The following is a 16,994-nucleotide window of genomic DNA, read 5'->3' as shown; positions in this document are numbered from 1 at the left end:
CCTCTGTAAACCCTAGAGATGGTTGTGCTGAAAATCCCAGTAAATACTCAGACCAGCCCGTCTGGCACCAACAACCATGCCACGTTCAAAGTCACTTCAATCACCTTTCTTCATCATTCTGATGCTCAGTTTGAACTTCAGCAGGTTGTCTTGATGCCTAAATGCATTGAGTTGCTGCCATGTGATTGGCTGATTAGCTATTTGCATTAACAAGCAGTCAAACAGGTGTACCTAATAAAGTGGACAGTGAGTGTAAAACAAATAACAAGCAGCCGTCAGTCTAAAAGATGCACTTAATAAAGGTTGTTGTGTATTTGGACAGGGTTGGAATGAGCCGTTTTATTGTGGGCAGTTGAGATACATGAGTGTAAATATCAACAAAGGAAGTTAATGGTTGACGTCTGTACATTACATTCTAACAAAGAAAGTGATGGTCTCGCAGTCAGTTCAATGTACGCTCCAGATGCTTCAACTGAGACGCGCTCTGAGTAAGTTTACTCATTCATCTGTGTAAAGACAGTTCATAGAAAATATAAAGCAACTCATGACTAAAAGTTTAATTGGTTAACACTTTAAATCACACCTCTATCTATGTCTACGTAATTTCAATACAGCCATACAATACAAGTATACACGGTTATTTTTGTGGTTAGAGAAAAATACAACCAAAGAGGGTATGGAAATGCAAACATACAGCTGTTTTTAAACTTCTCATACATGTGATAACAGGTCACACGAGGCCGGCGGCCTTCTTGTATCATAGGTACGATCTCATAATGCAGGAGAGAATAAAGAAATAAATCACTAAACATAGCCTGAGACAAGTGTACAATATGCACACTTGGGGAAAATAAAAGCTATGTGAGAAAATAAAAATACTAATAGAGTGCTGCCTCTCTCCTCGCTCTGGTAAAAATAAGTCTCTGATGTTTGTCCATGAGTTCCATCTTCTGGCAGCCGAGTGCCACTGGAGAAACAAAGGGACTGTGTTGGCCGGGGCTTCAGGGAATAGTCACTGTGTTCCTCATCCAATATGACAGCAGAAGAAAAGGGGACGCAGGAAAACTAGGTGAATTTCAGTGTTTTTAAGTCTTTTAATCTGTCAGATTTTTTTTATATAAATCAAAAAGTCTCAAGCTTTTCATTCCGTCCTCAAACGAGGTTTCAGGTGCGCCGCTAGGATGCTCTTTTTTTCATCTGTGTGGCTGGTGGAAGGGCTCTCATTGGTTATTTTTGGCTTTGGCGTGTGTGAGGATGTGAGACTTTAGGTTGGTCGACTGCGCAAACTTCTTATTGCAGCCGTCGAAGGGGCAGACGTAGGGCCGGTCTCCAGTGTGGATCCGCACGTGTGTGCGCAGGTTGAAGTCCAGAGAAAACCTTTTCCCGCAGCCTTCGAAGGTGCACTAAGAGAAAGCAGAGGGAGCAGGGGAGTCAGTCGTCACGCTCATCATGCACTGCGTTACAGCCAATTTCTGGGCTTAATTGACTATTCGCTACACCTCTCTCCCAAACAGCGATTGTCCAATCACAGCTGAGCAACAGCGGGACTGTCAAGATGAGGATTTCCCCACTTGTTAAGGCAGTGTGTGCATGAGGCATTTTAAAAGTTTGGAAGGCTTTTTTTTAACCTTCCCAAAAACCAAAGACACAAGAGGAAAAGTTTAAGGAGTGGACTAAACCGTGACACATGCAGACTATTATTCCACATTTAATTTGGACATGTAAACAGCAGATTCCAGCATAATATGAATATAGTATTTTCTAATGAAGGCATGTGGGATATGCTGATAAAATTAAAATTTTAGGAGCGTTCTTTGGACATGTGTGCAGCACGTTTGGAATATGCATCTCAACTGGGCAGTTTTCAACACACGGCCTCTTGCCTGTTTAGAACTGGCTCTATGTGTTGTACTCAAACCAACTGGCCAACAATTTGAAAGGCTGTGGGGTAAAGATGCACGCCCAAAAGAAAGGCCAACATTTCCAGTCAGAGGAAGACACACACCTACTGCTAAACATTATGAAAGACTTTAATATCAAAAGGGTTTTTGGATATGCACAAATATCGTAACGCTGACCTTTTTAAGGTGTTATAAGGAATGTCAGAAGGAGGCTGTGTTCGTACGGTTGAACAAGTATGCCACCAGTGGGGAAAAAAAAAAAAAAATCTTATTTGACGCAAAGAAGCTCCAGCCATTCTCCTTCTCCATATTTTGATCTGAGGCTGCTGCTCGCCTCCTCACAGGCAAGAAAAAGTGCAACCACATAACGCCAGTTTTAGCCTCCCTCCACTGGCTCCTGGTCCGTTTTCGTATCGATTTAAACTTCTTTTAATTGTTTTTAAAGCCCTCCATGGTCCGGTCCTAAAAACCTCTCTCTTTTACAAAAGCCTCACTCAAGACAAACAAATCCAGCAAGTTTACAAAGCCATACTGGGTAAACTGAGATTGAACAGAGATGTGACTGTAGCTACAGTCTGAGGTCTCAAGACTTAGTCTTGTTGTCTGTTCCTGGTGCTCCGACTGAGCTGGGAAAGAAAGCTTTTATGTGCTCTGCTCCTCTCACTTAGAATAACCTTTATGAACTGGTCTCTGCCTGATTTTAAAGCTCTCATAAGTACGAGGATGAATGAGTCAGTTGGGTCTTGTCATTGTGTTTAGGTGTTGTAATATTTCTCATGTTACTGTGCATCTTTTATGTTTTTTATTGTGTGGTTGTTTGGCTGTAACTTTTTGTGTGCTGCTGTCTCGGCCAGGTCTCCCCTGTGAACGAGATCACTGATCTCAACAGGACGTACCTGGTTAAAGATGGGTTAAAGAAAATAAATAAATAAAAATGTAGTATTTTCCCACCATGTGGAAGTTGGTTGATAACACTGGAGGAAGTTAACTAAAAGTACAGCCACTAATGTTACACAAAATAATGTTTCCTTTGTCAAACACATTGGTTATTGCTGATAGGTTTTGTCTTGTAACATTAAAGGTGACACATATTGTTTTGATCAATTACACCATTCTACAGTCTGACATTTCTAAATTACAGCCCTTGTTATGGAGGCAGTTCTGATCACAGATGCTTAGCGGAAGCGATAAAGTCATTTTTAAACTATTAAAATGATTTATTAATAATATTTATAGTAGTTTCACACCTGGATAAAACATCAGTCTTTCCAGAAATCAATCCATCACCCCTCTAAAGCAGTCTCGTGCAGCCACCGGCAACGACTGTTTCAGAGTTAGAGCGGCGAGGAATTGATTTCCAGTAAACTATGTAATTTTTGCTGTTAACAAAATGTCAGTAATTTGGCAATCTTTTACACTGGAGAGCCCACCAGTAAAAAGTAGTATACAGCTGTTTTTTTTTGTTTTGCTTTTTTTAGCGCAGTGTTTTTAGATCGGTACTCAGTCACGCCCAATATGCAAATTCAGGCACTGGAATTGTCACTGGGAGGGAAAAAGGGTATTGAAACATCTTTACTAGGAATACTGACGGTGCATTTGCCAAAGTTAACACTGTATACTGTGTGTGGGCAACAACAGAAAGCTTCACTGGCGTAGCTAAAGAAACACAAATTGAAAAAGTCTGATTTACGTGTCCCAAAAAAATTTGACTGAAACATGTCAGTAATACTGAAGAGTAAGTCAGAATTATGAGATTATTTTGGAGCATAGTCTGGAAGTTTAAGATCATGCAAAGACTCTGTTTCCCGTCAGTGTGATGGCTGACCTTTGATTTATCCACCCAAGACAAAGTTTTACTGGCGTCTGGTTCTTGGTGGGTGATGATTCTGAACCCCATGAGCGAGCAGTGACTTATATCTCATTCTCATTAGCTTGAATTTGACTCAAAACTGTGATGGGCTTATGTGCTTAAAGTGTAAAAATAGTGCAGAGTGTGTCTGTGCGTGGGGGACTGTGAAGTCAGTCCAGATGCCAACCTGGAAGGGTTTCTCCCCTGTGTGAACAAGTTGGTGACGTTTGAGTTTGGAGCTCTCCACAAACGCCTTGCCGCACTCGGCGCAGACGTGCACGCGGGGTCCGTGGGTGTGGAGATGCTTCCTCATGGCTGAGTTATCCCTGAACATCTTTGTGCAGCCCTGGGGACGACATAAAGTGCAGCACACAGTTGACAAACAGCACAGACAAGCAAATAATGTCAGGTTCTCTGCAGCAGGCTGGTAAACTCTGAAGTGCTGCACCAAAAGGGCTTTTGTTTCCTCGTGTATAAATGTCAAGCGTCCCCAGCTTAAACCCTGCAAAGAAGAGTTGAATCTATTCTTCCCTGACGTGGTAATGTATTGGTAACAGCTTCACACTCCAATGGCGGACTGCTCATACAGCGAATCACCCCTTACATTAGCTAAACACAGAGTTCAGATAAGGTCTGATTGTTCTTGTAAGTACATGAAAATCAATACACTCAAGTGCTTCTACAATTTCAAATAACCTTTACAGAAATGCTCAATTATCCAGAAAACAACAAAGCAACAGTGTAAGACTATTAAACCTATCAGGAACTCTGAACTCTATTTGAGTGAAGTACAGTCAGGGTTCACTCGGGGACATTAGACTCACTTTATGAGGGCAAGCTATCGTCCGGGGAGCATCGTCCTCTTTGACTTTCCTGGGCTTCATCCTGTTCAGGAAAAAGGGGGGTCATGGTTTAGAGTTTTAAACAAACAAAAACAGATATACGAGGTTAAACAATCCCTTTCACACAAGCTTCACTAGTTTAATGTTGATTTCTTTGTAAAAGTTAATCAATAACCAGTGTTGCTAAAGGGCAGCCTGTTAGAGTAGAAATATCCTCACATGACATTTCACCCTGAGGCAGCATGTTTACAGACAAGTGAAGCACACAGTGAAAATTCAGTGAAGTTATTATGGTAAATAATCACATAATACACACTCACTGGTCTCACAATAAAATATGCTTTGTTTCCATTTAGCTGACCTGCACATACAAGACAGTAGATAGCAGGGTTGTAAGAAAATATTAGTAAACTTGAGTATCACACATCTATTCTCAAAAACACTATTTTTTATAGATTTTCATTCATTTAAATGTTTTAATCTTCTTAATTCGTTTACCTAAATAATCCTGCGAGCACTTTTTAAACCGACACAGGTAAATGTTGAAGCCTTTGCTCAAACTGAACAACACAATGTTGGATGTCACAGGGACTGTGAAAAATACAAACGCAGATCCCACTGTCCTGATAATATATGGTGGTGTGTCCTTTATATGTTCCCTAAAAATTCCACTATTAAAAATAAATCACAATATATGGCCTTGATTACAGTATTACACTATACTAAATTGTCACCCTGTACCGTGATTCATATCACATGGCCAGTTTCTCGCCAATAGAGTGCCCCAGGAATGAGTCCTAGAACCAGGAAATGAGTTAGCATGTTAGCATTCGTCTAAAAGTCAATGAGTTTTTGTTAGAAGCTAAAATAATGTCTGTCATTAACACAAGCTAAAGATACTTTAATGTTTTGTTCTATGATATGAAATCAGTAAATACCCCACTTGTGAATTTTGAAGCTTTTCTGTGTCTTAAAAAAGGCGGTTGTTAACAAGTGGCTAAATGCGACTACAGAACGTCATCACAGCAGAACACAGCTTTACAGCACTGCTGTGGAAAGGATGTCAAGTCATGACTAGAGTTGTACCGATACCAGTATCGGAAATGCCTCCTATACTGCCTAAAATGCGGTATCAGGTAACGGTGAGTATAGCCTATGACCAATCCGATACCACGTAATGCCTCACGTCATTACGCATACGCACGCTACAGGCAAACGAAACGGAGCAGAGTTTAAAAAGCATTCTACTGTAGCCTTTAAAATGTCTTTTTACCAAATTGTGTGGCTGCACTTTAACCCGTGTCTTGATCTGTGTCAACACTGGATAATGATAATAATAATAAAAAACGTTTTATGGCATTAATTCTACTATTATGTGTTTATTTCTTAATATTTTACATAGCGATGATTACATTTAGGCTTCAAAAATCATAAAAGTGGTGTTCCTTTGTGAAGATTATCTTCCTGACAAACATCTAAGTATCATAAACGTTTGTCACAGAGCTTATTTTCTGCAGTAATCCTATAGGCTTTTTGGACCTGCACTTTCATAGCGTACTTCTAGTCATCTGACCACTCAAAGTGCTTTTTACACTACATTCACACAAGGTGCCACCTGCTGCTCAGTTTATAAACACACTCATACACTGATGGAACAGTCGTAGGGAGCAACTGCAGCCTGGCAAAGCCAATTAGTGGACGGCCCACTGTACCTCTGAGCCACAGCTGCCCCGTGATGAAGGAACCAGGACAACACTAACTTCTGTGGTGGCCTACGGAGAAACATCATCCCCAGAGCGCTCTATAGACAGCCTGAACTACTAGACCTGAAATATCTGTTCAATAAATCTTCAAATATTTAAATGATTTCAAAAAAATGTACTGTTTTTTTTAACAAATAAATGTATACAAATAAATGACAGCTTAAATGGGTGAATAATAAATAATGCATAATTCTTAGTTGCTGAGCTAGCCTAAATGTTTCACTGACTGCACTGAAGACTTTTCCCTCCTTCATGTGTCACTTTAGTTTTGACCAACAGACACCCGTAAATCTGACATGTCTGAGCAGCAGCAACAAAGCGACACTTTTTTGTGATCAACCATTTATCATTTTATAACAAAATATAATGGGACAGGTCAACAGAATAGTTTCTTTGGGTCTCCCTCAGTATTATGTGTTGTATTTGCTGCTCTGTTGTTGTTTTTCTGTCTACCTGCCCTGGGACAACAGATGCAAATTAGCTGCTGGCTAATTCTGGTGCAATTACTTTTAATTGTGTATTGTGTCCCTGCAAAAATAAACAATTCATTAAATGAATAATAAGAATAGTTCACCTTTCCCCATAATGCACAGCGCTTGATGTTCAAACATTGTTCATATACACAAATCAATATATGAAGACACACAACCATGCATGCATACCAACTGTAAACATTTCTCCATATACTTGTAGGTTTTTGTTGTTGTTCTTTTATAGGAATTTTTTCTTATTTTTTGGGAGATGAGTCATGTTTATCTCTCACTACATTTTACCTTTATGATAGCTTTTTTTGCATTTCAATGAGAGTTATCTGTCATTTGTGTCTCTCAGGAAACAGGTGTGTATACATTCTGTGAACAAGGGATGCTCAGTCCCACACACACACACTCACACACACACACCTGGCAAACTCGGCCAGCTGTTTGGGGTCTGAGAGGTCGATCCCCGGGATTCCACCAGGTGGCAGCTTCTTCCCTGTCATGTACTCGGAGTAGTCCGGAGGGGAGTTCTCCCCGACGATCTGCTCCTCCACCACCGACTCATGGTCAATGTCTTTATTGTCACCTAGGAAGACATTACAGAGACTGAACCGATAACACATTGGTGTTTCCCTTGCAACAAACTGAGGGAGGGCAGAAATATCTCCGTCTCAAAGATATATCAGGAGTCACATTATTGTTGCATTATTACTTTGGCTTTATATTAACAGAAAATGACCCATTTATACATTAGTGATTTCCCTATAGCTAATTATTTTGCAGGTTTTTACTTTGTAAATTACACTGTAAACATGTAAACACAAATTATGCTAATCATACAGATAACACAACTCAACACAATGTTTCTACAGCGTAGGGCACGTTAGATTTAAGACTTTTTAATGCCACTCAGAATGAAATTTAAGACCAGTTTCACAAGAACACAAATTGTAGGAAAAAATAACTTTAACAGACCTCAATTATTTTGCCCAAATGTTTACTGTGACATTAAATCTGACTTTTTTGGTAAAGTTAAAGAATTAAATGATCTTCTTTAATCAAAATTTCTAGAAACACATAGAAAATCCTGTTAAAATTTAATAAAATACTCTTGATGAATAAAAATGCATATTACCAGTTAATATATGTTGACAATATTCTGGCTGTTATTAGGGGTTAGCGATTGGATTTCATGTTTTGTTCCCTGTCATATATATGCTTTAAGTTTGATACCGGTTTTGAATTTGACAAATAATATATAATATATTATTCTCGATAAAATACATTTCAAAAATATATCCCATTATTTTGAGATGTTACAATCCAAAATAAAAAATAAATACAAAATGATAATATTCTACTTCCTGTGTCTGAGCATTTCTAGAACTTGAAATTGATTTAAGACGTTATAATACCAATTAATTCCTTTTTTTTTTTTTTATTAATTAATTGAATGCCTTTTATACTTTTTAGGATCCCTGCAACATGACAAACACGCAGACAGAGTAAAAAAAATAAATAAAGAAAAAGGTTAAGAAGGGCTAAAACTGCATAAAAATAATTTCAACCATATTTCTACAGTTTAAAGTGCAGGAAAACACAGAAAAATATGTGCACACACACCTAAAAACTGGTTGTAAAACACTATTCTTCATTCCTAAATGAAAAACCAATAGCCTCCTTTCATAAAGAAGTGTGTGTGTGCAAATATAAGAAGCTGAACTATTGTTTCTTACTGTAACCAACCAGCAGAGTGCACTAAAAATAGCTCCTGAAGGCTGCTGTGTGCTCTCAACACAACAAAATAAACATGCAGACTATCAGTGAGGAATATGTCACCTATTACCCCCAACCTGGCTGTGAAATAAAATAATTAAACCTCATTAATATCAGCTATTGATTGCCTTTTAAATCCCTTATCGATACTGATCACCTGGTCGATATTCCAGCGCACGCAGTACCAGCAGTCTGCACAGAGGCACTAGTTAGCCCGCTGCAGACGCAAAGCTGTCTGGTGAACCACCACCAACAGCAACCACAGCTAACAGCTAAACCATCTACTCCCTGAAATAAACAGTACCTGACTCACAATTTCACGCATATTAAACTTTCACACACTTCACATGAACCTCCGGCGGTGCACCAGCTGCAGCCGAGCCGCCTGTGCGCCACCGTGTTGCGGCCTGCACAGATCCAAAACCCCAGCTGTCTCTACCTCCCCCTTTAGCACCGCCGCCATCTCTGCCTGGCCGCGACTATCGCCATTTTTTCGGGGCCGCCGCCATACTTACTAGTCTCGGGGAATATGGCGGCGCCCAGCAACACCTAAAACATGGCCTCCCTTCAAAACAAAAACATTTCGGTATGATACAGGAGGGTTTCGCATCGAAAACTCGCACTATTTGTCGCTTTTGGCGGCGGTGCGACGTAGCACTCCAGGAACTAGTCTGGTGCAGCAGGACAACGCCCTGGCAATGAGGCCTCATGCAACGGCTAACAAGGGAGCTGACAGACACGGCTGGGCTACGTTTACTTACCCGATGCCCACATTGTAACAGAAAACTCCCCCTCCAGTGTCTTTATCTGCACCTGCTTCTGTTCCCATTTTCTCCCGCCGGCCTCCGCTCCGCTTAAATAGCTCTTTTTGCCCGCTTTCTTCCCCCCGGTGCCGCCTCCCCGTTTCATCCGACCCACCGAGCTCTTCCCGGCCACAGTCACCAGAGTCTGTTCGATGTACTCGTCCTCCACCCCGGGAGCCGGCACCGGGATGAGGATCTGGTCCTCGAACCCGCTCCCGCCGTCCGTGTGCAGGTCCGAGTCATCCCCACCGACCACCTCCTCCCGGGTCTGGACCAGGATCACCTCCTGGTGGTGGTGGTGGTGGATGGAGCTGGGGTCGTCCGTGACCAGCGGCTGCAGCGCGATCATGGGCTGCCCGTCGTCGTCGTCGTCATCCCCGCCGACCACCGTGGTCTCGATAGTCTCCACCGGTATCGTTTCCACCTCTATCTCGTGGAGCTCCACGATCTCGGCCGGCATCTCCGAGCCGTCTGTCTGGATGTACAGAGTATCTCCGGATGCCATGTTGAAGTCCGCCAGCTTGCCTGTCTCATTCACGCCGTGTTGTGCTCCTTGTTGGACCTCACAAACACACTCACACGCCCCCCGGCTCTGCTCCTGCCTCCGTCTCTGCTCCCTCTTCTTCGATAACAACTCTCTTCACTCCGTCCCACGCCAGTTCTCGTTGCCACTAGCCTCTCGAACACAGAAACATCGCGAGACTTGGGGAGAACTCAGCGATAAGTTGATAACAGAGCTGCTGGGAATTTGCCAAACTTTATATTTGACCCAAAAACATTCATCTGAACACACATGATTCAATAATTACATTTGATATAAATAGTAAAATAATTATTCTATAATATATAGAATTATCTATCTGTATATGTGTATATGTACACATGTATGTAGCCTATTATGTGTGATGTGTATATATATTTTTAACTTTTTATACTTGTATGTGTGATATTTATATGTATATATATCTTAATATATCTTAATGATAATAATAACAAATAATTTTATTTGTATTGCACTTTACATTTTAGCAATCTCAAAGTGCTACAGAGCAGATAAAAACAAACCCCAAAAAACCCCAATTGAAACAGTTAGAATTTATACAATTTAAAAAAAAAAATTATTAAAAATGATTAGAAACGATAAATAGTTAAAAGGAGAACCTATAATAATCTTGTTCAGTTTACAATATATATATGTATATATATATATTTATTTACGTTTATGTTTGTTAATAATTCCTGTTTATTTAACTATATATTTGTTAATACTATTGTTTAAATTTCTTATATTTTCACGTATCTTTCCTCTCTTGCAAGGAGCACCTGTAACATAAATAATTTCCCTTCGGGAATCAATAAAGTATTTCTGATTCTGATTCTGATTCTGATAAGAGGGTTGGGGGAAAACACAAATTCGTTCCCATGTATTCTGTATGTGGAAATGACAATAAAGTTGAACTTGACTTGATTAACTATCCAATCCTGACCTGCAGCCATTATAAAACTTTACTTAAAATCTAGAAAACATAATATAAACCAGGGGCTGTCAAACTCATTTGAGCTCATGGGCCACACACAGCCCAGTTTGATCTCAAGTGGGCTGGGACCAGTAAAACCACTGCATAATAACCTGCAAATATCAACCCCTTCAAGTTTTCCCTTTTTCATTGTGAAGAAGTTCATTCTGAAAACAAAACTGATGATGGACAGCCTGTGATATCCTGGAAAAAAAGGTGCAAATCCAACAGTATGTCCCAGTTTATCTGCTGCTTATTTTCGTAACATGTGTTTGGGTTTCTTTCATAATTTTCAGCTAAAGTGAATGCTATTGAAGAAGCAGGTTTCTTGATCCCCTGCCTTACAAACCATTTACAAATCTGTTGTCAGTGCCTTGGGACCAGAGTTCCACTAATATTGTTTTAAAATACATTATTTTGTACGGAAGCGTGGAAGCAAATAAGGAAATAATTGTACTGTGGTGTGGAAGCAAATAAGGAAATAATTGTACTGTGATGTGGAAGCAAATACATAAGTGCTTCAGTTTTTACAGCCATGGTATACTTAATATTAAAATATAAACACCACTGAATTCATAATGCTGTAATATTTCACTTTGAAAACCATGTAGCTTACCACCTCTTCGAAACAAAAAAAAATAGAGGAAAGAAATTTAAGGATTTGCAGTTCAAAAAGCGGAATTTGAATATATTTTTTTCAGTTTCAGAATAAAAAAAAAGAAAATATATATATTTTTTAGGTTGTTCAAATTCAAATTTCGAGTTGAAAAAACTAGCATAGAGCTCAAATCAAATACAGTTGGTCAAAACATTCAGGTTCAGTTGCCTTACCTGTCCTGAGTGGCTGGGATGTTGCTATTTGACTTTTTTTGAACATGAATTTTTATGTCTGAATTTGACCAATCAAATCTGAGCAACCTCTTTTTTTTCCTTTTTTTTTTTTTTACTGTCTTTTTATATTAAAAAACATATTTAAATTCAGCTTTTTAAATTGCAAATCAAATATTTTATATATTAATTTTAAAGAGGGGAAATCAGCGAAAATAAAAAAATTAAAAATAAAAAAGTATTTTAATGCTATGAATGCTACGTTATGATTGGCCAGTCTGCGTCCAGGGGCGGGACTTAACGAAGCAGGATCTGTGTGAGGTGCAGTTACTCTCCACATCAGCAGGGGGTGACATTCCCTCACATAAGGTAACTGCACTAAGTAGGCTAAAACAAAGAGCCTAACTAGCATTAGCATCCTTAATCACTGTTAAGGATGCTAATGCTAGTTAGGCATTAGCACTAGTTAGATAAAATAAAACTACTAATGCATAAATGTGTTTATTACCTTAATATTGAGGCTTTTTTGCAGTTAGCAGTCAAGTCTTAAGTTTATCCATCATAATTTATGTGGTCGTTATATATATACCTTTTATTATTAGTCTGAATCTGCAGTTTGCAATTATTATTATTTTTTTAATTATGATCCACTACCATATCAAATTAATTAAATGATCAATTGGTTTACAAAATGCCCAAGATTGCAAACGTCCATCACAAGTAATAACACAAATCATATAATAAAAGTTGGGTGATCTGGTTATAAGGGTTAAGATCAGAAAGATTTTTTTGTATTTTTTAATACCATATGTACTAACCATGATTGGTATTATTTTTTAAGGGTTAGTTTTAGCTAATTTAATTTAATTTTTTTTATTTAGACCTCAACTGGAAACTTGCAGAATTGTTTGTAATCAAAGAAAAGAGTTCATTATAGGCTTTTTATCTTTCATTGTCAGTTCTGTGACCTTTGACCTCAACTGTACACTATGGAGTTCAATCAGTCCTGCCTGTGCTGCATCAGATTAAGATAATTAGATCTAGATGCTGTTATAATGATCACACCCAAATGTAAATGTAGTTTTACTGACTAAAGACGTTGATGGTTGGTGTGGAAGCAAATAAGGGACGTAAGTGCTTATAAGTTTACAGCCACGCTATTCTTAATATTGAAACATAAACACCATCGAGTTCATAACACTGAGCATGTAGCCTTCACCTCTTCCAAACAAAAAATAAAAGGAAGAAATTTCCTGATTTCCAAAAGCTGAATTTGAATATATTTTTTCCAATTAAAACAAACAAACAAACAAAAGATTTAGGTTGTTTAAAATCGATTGTTCAAATTCAGATCTAAAAATTCAAGTTGAAAAAAATTAACATAGAGCTAAAATCAAATACAGTTGGTCAAAACATTCAGGCTCAGTTACCTGACCTGTCCTGAGTGGGATGCTATTTGAATTTTTCAACTTGAATTGTTAAGTCTGAATTTGACCATTCAAATCTGAGCAACCTCACTCTTCTTCTTCTTCTTTTATTTATTTATTTATTTTTTTTACTTTTTTGTGTTACTGTTGTTATTTTTTACACAAAACATTTTTACAATCAGCTTTTTAAATGATAAATCAAGAAAGTTTACATTTTAATTTCAAAGAGGTGAATTCAGCAAAAATAAATAAATTTAGCTACATGGTTTTCAGAGTAAAATATTTTAATGCTATGAATCCAGCAGTGTAATATTAATATTAAGTATTCAGTGGCTTTAAACCCTTTGGAACCTGAGCTTGATTTCTTTTAAAAACATAACAAGGAAATGAGAAAAAAACCCTGCAAGAAGTAGTAAAAACAGAAAATTAAAAACAAGAAAATTAGTGAAAAACAAAAACAAAACAAAAACAAAAAAAAGCAAAGACGATAATGACCTGGAAAAAGAACTTAAAATTACAGTAAATCTGACAAATAATTCAAAAATAAAATACTACTGCTTCTACTGCTACTACTAATAATAACAATAATATAGCTTTCCCTAAATTAAATTTTTTTTTTTTAAATCTATTTTACTTATTTTTTTGCAATATGCGGGACATTTCTTACCAAGTTGTTCATTGCCTTTTCCCCATATTTTTGAAAGAAGCTCAGAGTTCAAAGGTTTAAATATAGGCATCTAAAAGCAGCACAAGAGAAGTGATGTCACTCCAGGTTTCAAAGAGTTAATATTTAAATCATATGTCTCCCATTTGCTTCCATAGATGGCCAGATAAAGAAAACATGAAAGAATAAGATAATAAAGGAAGTATGTTGTTTTATTTAAATTACGGTACCACAAAAGGCTGCAGCAAACAGGCCCTTAACGTTACACACCACACTCCTGTGGTTAAATCTACGCACTGGTGTTATAATAAGTTCAATACATTTTCACAGTTATATAAATACGTTAATGAATACCCAGTAAATGAACTAATCCATAAATATCTGGGTTTAACTTTTGAATGTTTCTTAAACTGTGTGCAGCACTTGAATAACACAGTAAGGTTAAACAGGAACAGCTCAGATGTTTCACACTTTTTATGGCACTTATTTAATATGCGCATGTCTTTGGGTAAAGTGTCAGACAAAATCACCAGACAGGCATCAAAATAGCACCATAAACAACACAAAAGGAAGAGACGGCCTCGTTTATCCAAGACATTGTTCACAGTTTTATTTGAATTCATTTTAGTGCGTTTCTTTTTTTTTTTGTTGTTTGTTTGTTTGTTGTCAAACCAGGAAGCACTTTGTCATAAAAGGAGAGAATAAAATGAACAATACTTCACCATATCCTTGCAGCCAATAAACATTTTATTAACAACATGATCACAAATACTCTGGTGCATTATTTATTTATTTTTGTTGTTGTTTATAAGATTGCAATATCCAAAGATTTCACCCTCGGTCTATCAGGTCAGAGCCTGTTGTTTCTCTGCTGTGTTTCCACACGCAGCTGTGTCGGCCAAAAGGATAAAAAACCTTCCAAAAAATGTTCCAGGTTAGACGATGAGAAACTTTTATTTTTTGGGATGTGCTTGCAGCTGTATCTAAAACAAAAACAAATGAAAACAAACAATAAAAAATACAAAAGGCTGACATAAAATGATGTGCAATAATAATTATGAACATTATCATTACTATCATATTCTCATGATCATTTCCTCATTATTACCATTGAACTCACTACACTACTACGACTCAGATCCACATGACACTGACAATCATAAAAATGATAGTAATAATAATGAAAATGATAGTAATAATAATATAAAAAAATTAAACTTGTGAAAAAAAGCAAAACAAATAAAATCATGTGAGTTTTATCCGTTTTCCTTCAGGCCGAGGACAGAGGGGCGAACTAACAAACAGACAGAACATGTTAAGAACTCAGAGGAATCAGTGCGAGAGTGAAGCCCCGGTCACGTCCAGACAAACAAACCAAATGTTACACAGACACGTCTGAGGTGTTACAGCAACGTTGCTGCGTTGCTTCAACACCGCAGCTGAACAGGATGAGTCGATGTCACAGTTTGGGCCTCCGTTCCTGACGTCTCCTCCTCCTCCTCCTTCTCCTCCTCAGGACCACAGCAGCTGCTGCAGGGGCAATGGTTCAAAAAGGTGGTTCATGTCGGGGGGGGGGGGGAGTGGCTCTGAAAGATTATGTCGTGCTAATTCGACTGAGTTCATGTCTAATGGCTGCGGGCAAAGGAGAGAAAACAGTGACACAAAGTTAGGTTGACAAAAACATGTTAGCAACTGTCATAACATAAAACAACAGAGACCCATGATCCTCAGTGAGGACCTGAGGTGACTCCACAGATCTTACACACTGTATGAGGTTCAGTTCAGGACACAACCACACTAATACGTTCACGTTTTAAAACAGCATTCTAAAACGAAAACGACCTCTCATCGCAGCACCTCCAAATCTGAAACCGTGGATCTCTGCCGAAAACCGGTGGATTGCCCGTTTGGGTTGGAAGAGAGTTACTGCCCCAAACGAGTCAGTTCAAGTATCTCAGGGTCTTGTTCATGAGTGAGGGTAGAATGAAGTGTGAGATGGATCTGCGGTTTGGGCTCAGCCTTAGAGATAGGGTGAGGAGTTCGGACAACCGGAGGGAGCTCGGAGTAGAGCCGCTGCTCCTTCATGTCGAAAGGGGTCAATTGAAGTGGTTCGGTCATCTGATCAGGATCCTCCGAGACACTTCCTGTTAAAGGTGTTTCGGGTATGTCCCACTGGTAGGAGGCCCCGGGGCAGAGCCAGAACACACACAGATCTCATCTGGCCTGGGTACGCCTTGGAGTCCCCCAGGAGCAAATGGATGGATGTATCTCTGTACACACGAACGTTTTAGCACTGTTTTAGAAATAATCGTCCATAATCACGCCTGCAAACGTGTATCACCTAACCGTTCATGTACACTGGGCATGTACGTGCTGATGTAAACAGGAAGCTACTCTGCAATTGGTTGCTAAGTTACAGAGAATACTAAAGAGACAGCGAAAAGTAAGACGAGATTTCTTTGTTTGAGCCGATGACGAGATGGAACTGAACGAGGCTGTCAAGGCGGTGGAAAACAGACTGGGAGTCACTGGGAAGTAACTATAACAACGTATTAGAGTGGTACTGGGGGCATTACCCATCGACGGGAAAGGAGTACCGTCACAAGAACAATGACATCACAAAAGGTATGTAGACCTAGGCATAAACATAGCAATAGTTCTGTGTTGTGACACATACACGTATTGGTGTGGATACAGCCGGAGTCATCACCAGCAGTACTACACATCCTGACATTTCCCAAGTTTAAAAATCAGACCTGATTATGTCATAGTGATGTCATCATGGTTATGTGCAATTGGTCTTGAGACTTAAAAATGTGACAGAAAGTCTGTTTTACAAACTTGAGGTTTTGAATTTGATATCTGCAGGTGGGTCCTGATGAAGCCGGGTGACAGTCGTCAAAACTGTCCAATCACAGCGTCCCCTGTCAGTCTGTCAACTAATGTTTACTCCTCTTGATTTGTTTGTAAAGTCAGTATGAACAGGAAGTGGACCTGAACTAAACACAACAATACAAACCATCTGTTTTTCCCTCGGTGATGAACAAATGAACCAAACTACAGATGTGACAGCACCCTAACAAGTTGTGATACTGCACCAGTTATCTTTCTTTCCTTCTTTCTTTCTTTCTTTCTTTCTTTCTTT

The 16,994-nt window shown here is 38.8% G+C and overlaps 3 protein-coding genes across 7 annotated transcripts in view; 1 reads left to right on the top strand and 2 right to left on the bottom strand.

The window, feature by feature from the left end:
- LOC126398660 (vascular endothelial growth factor A-like) overlaps positions 1-16,994 on the top strand; it is a 193,839-nt gene that overhangs the window by 147,671 nt on the left and 29,174 nt on the right. The window lies entirely within an intron of this gene.
- Positions 312-10,073, bottom strand: yy1b (YY1 transcription factor b). Of its 2 annotated transcripts, none has more exons than XM_050058174.1 (5): positions 9,372-10,073; positions 7,258-7,420; positions 4,575-4,635; positions 3,938-4,096; positions 312-1,403 (listed from the first exon to the last, which is right to left on the bottom strand). In XM_050058174.1, exons 1-5 carry the CDS (start codon positions 9,916-9,918, stop codon positions 1,221-1,223), a joined length of 1,113 nt encoding a protein of 370 aa, XP_049914131.1. In that variant the 5' UTR covers positions 9,919-10,073; the 3' UTR covers positions 312-1,220. The 2 variants fall into 2 exon arrangements, with proteins under 2 accessions (XP_049914131.1, XP_049914132.1); XM_050058175.1 differs by having other exon boundaries at positions 7,258-7,408; positions 9,372-10,070.
- Positions 14,574-16,994, bottom strand: part of evlb (Enah/Vasp-like b) — an 88,656-nt gene continuing 86,235 nt past the window's right edge. For all 4 annotated transcript variants that reach the window (XM_050058169.1, XM_050058166.1, XM_050058168.1 and 1 more), the window contains one exon: positions 14,574-15,481. In XM_050058169.1, coding sequence (XP_049914126.1) covers positions 15,444-15,481 — 38 coding nt within the window. In that variant the 3' untranslated portion in view covers positions 14,574-15,443. The remainder of the gene's footprint in view (positions 15,482-16,994) is intronic.

The sequence above is a fragment of the Epinephelus moara genome, chromosome 12 (genome assembly GCF_006386435.1).
Source record: "Epinephelus moara isolate mb chromosome 12, YSFRI_EMoa_1.0, whole genome shotgun sequence".
NCBI classification, from domain to species: Eukaryota; Metazoa; Chordata; class Actinopteri; order Perciformes; family Serranidae; genus Epinephelus; species Epinephelus moara.
Note: the sequence above shows the minus strand (reverse complement) of the source record. Positions and strands in the feature narration are given on the sequence as shown.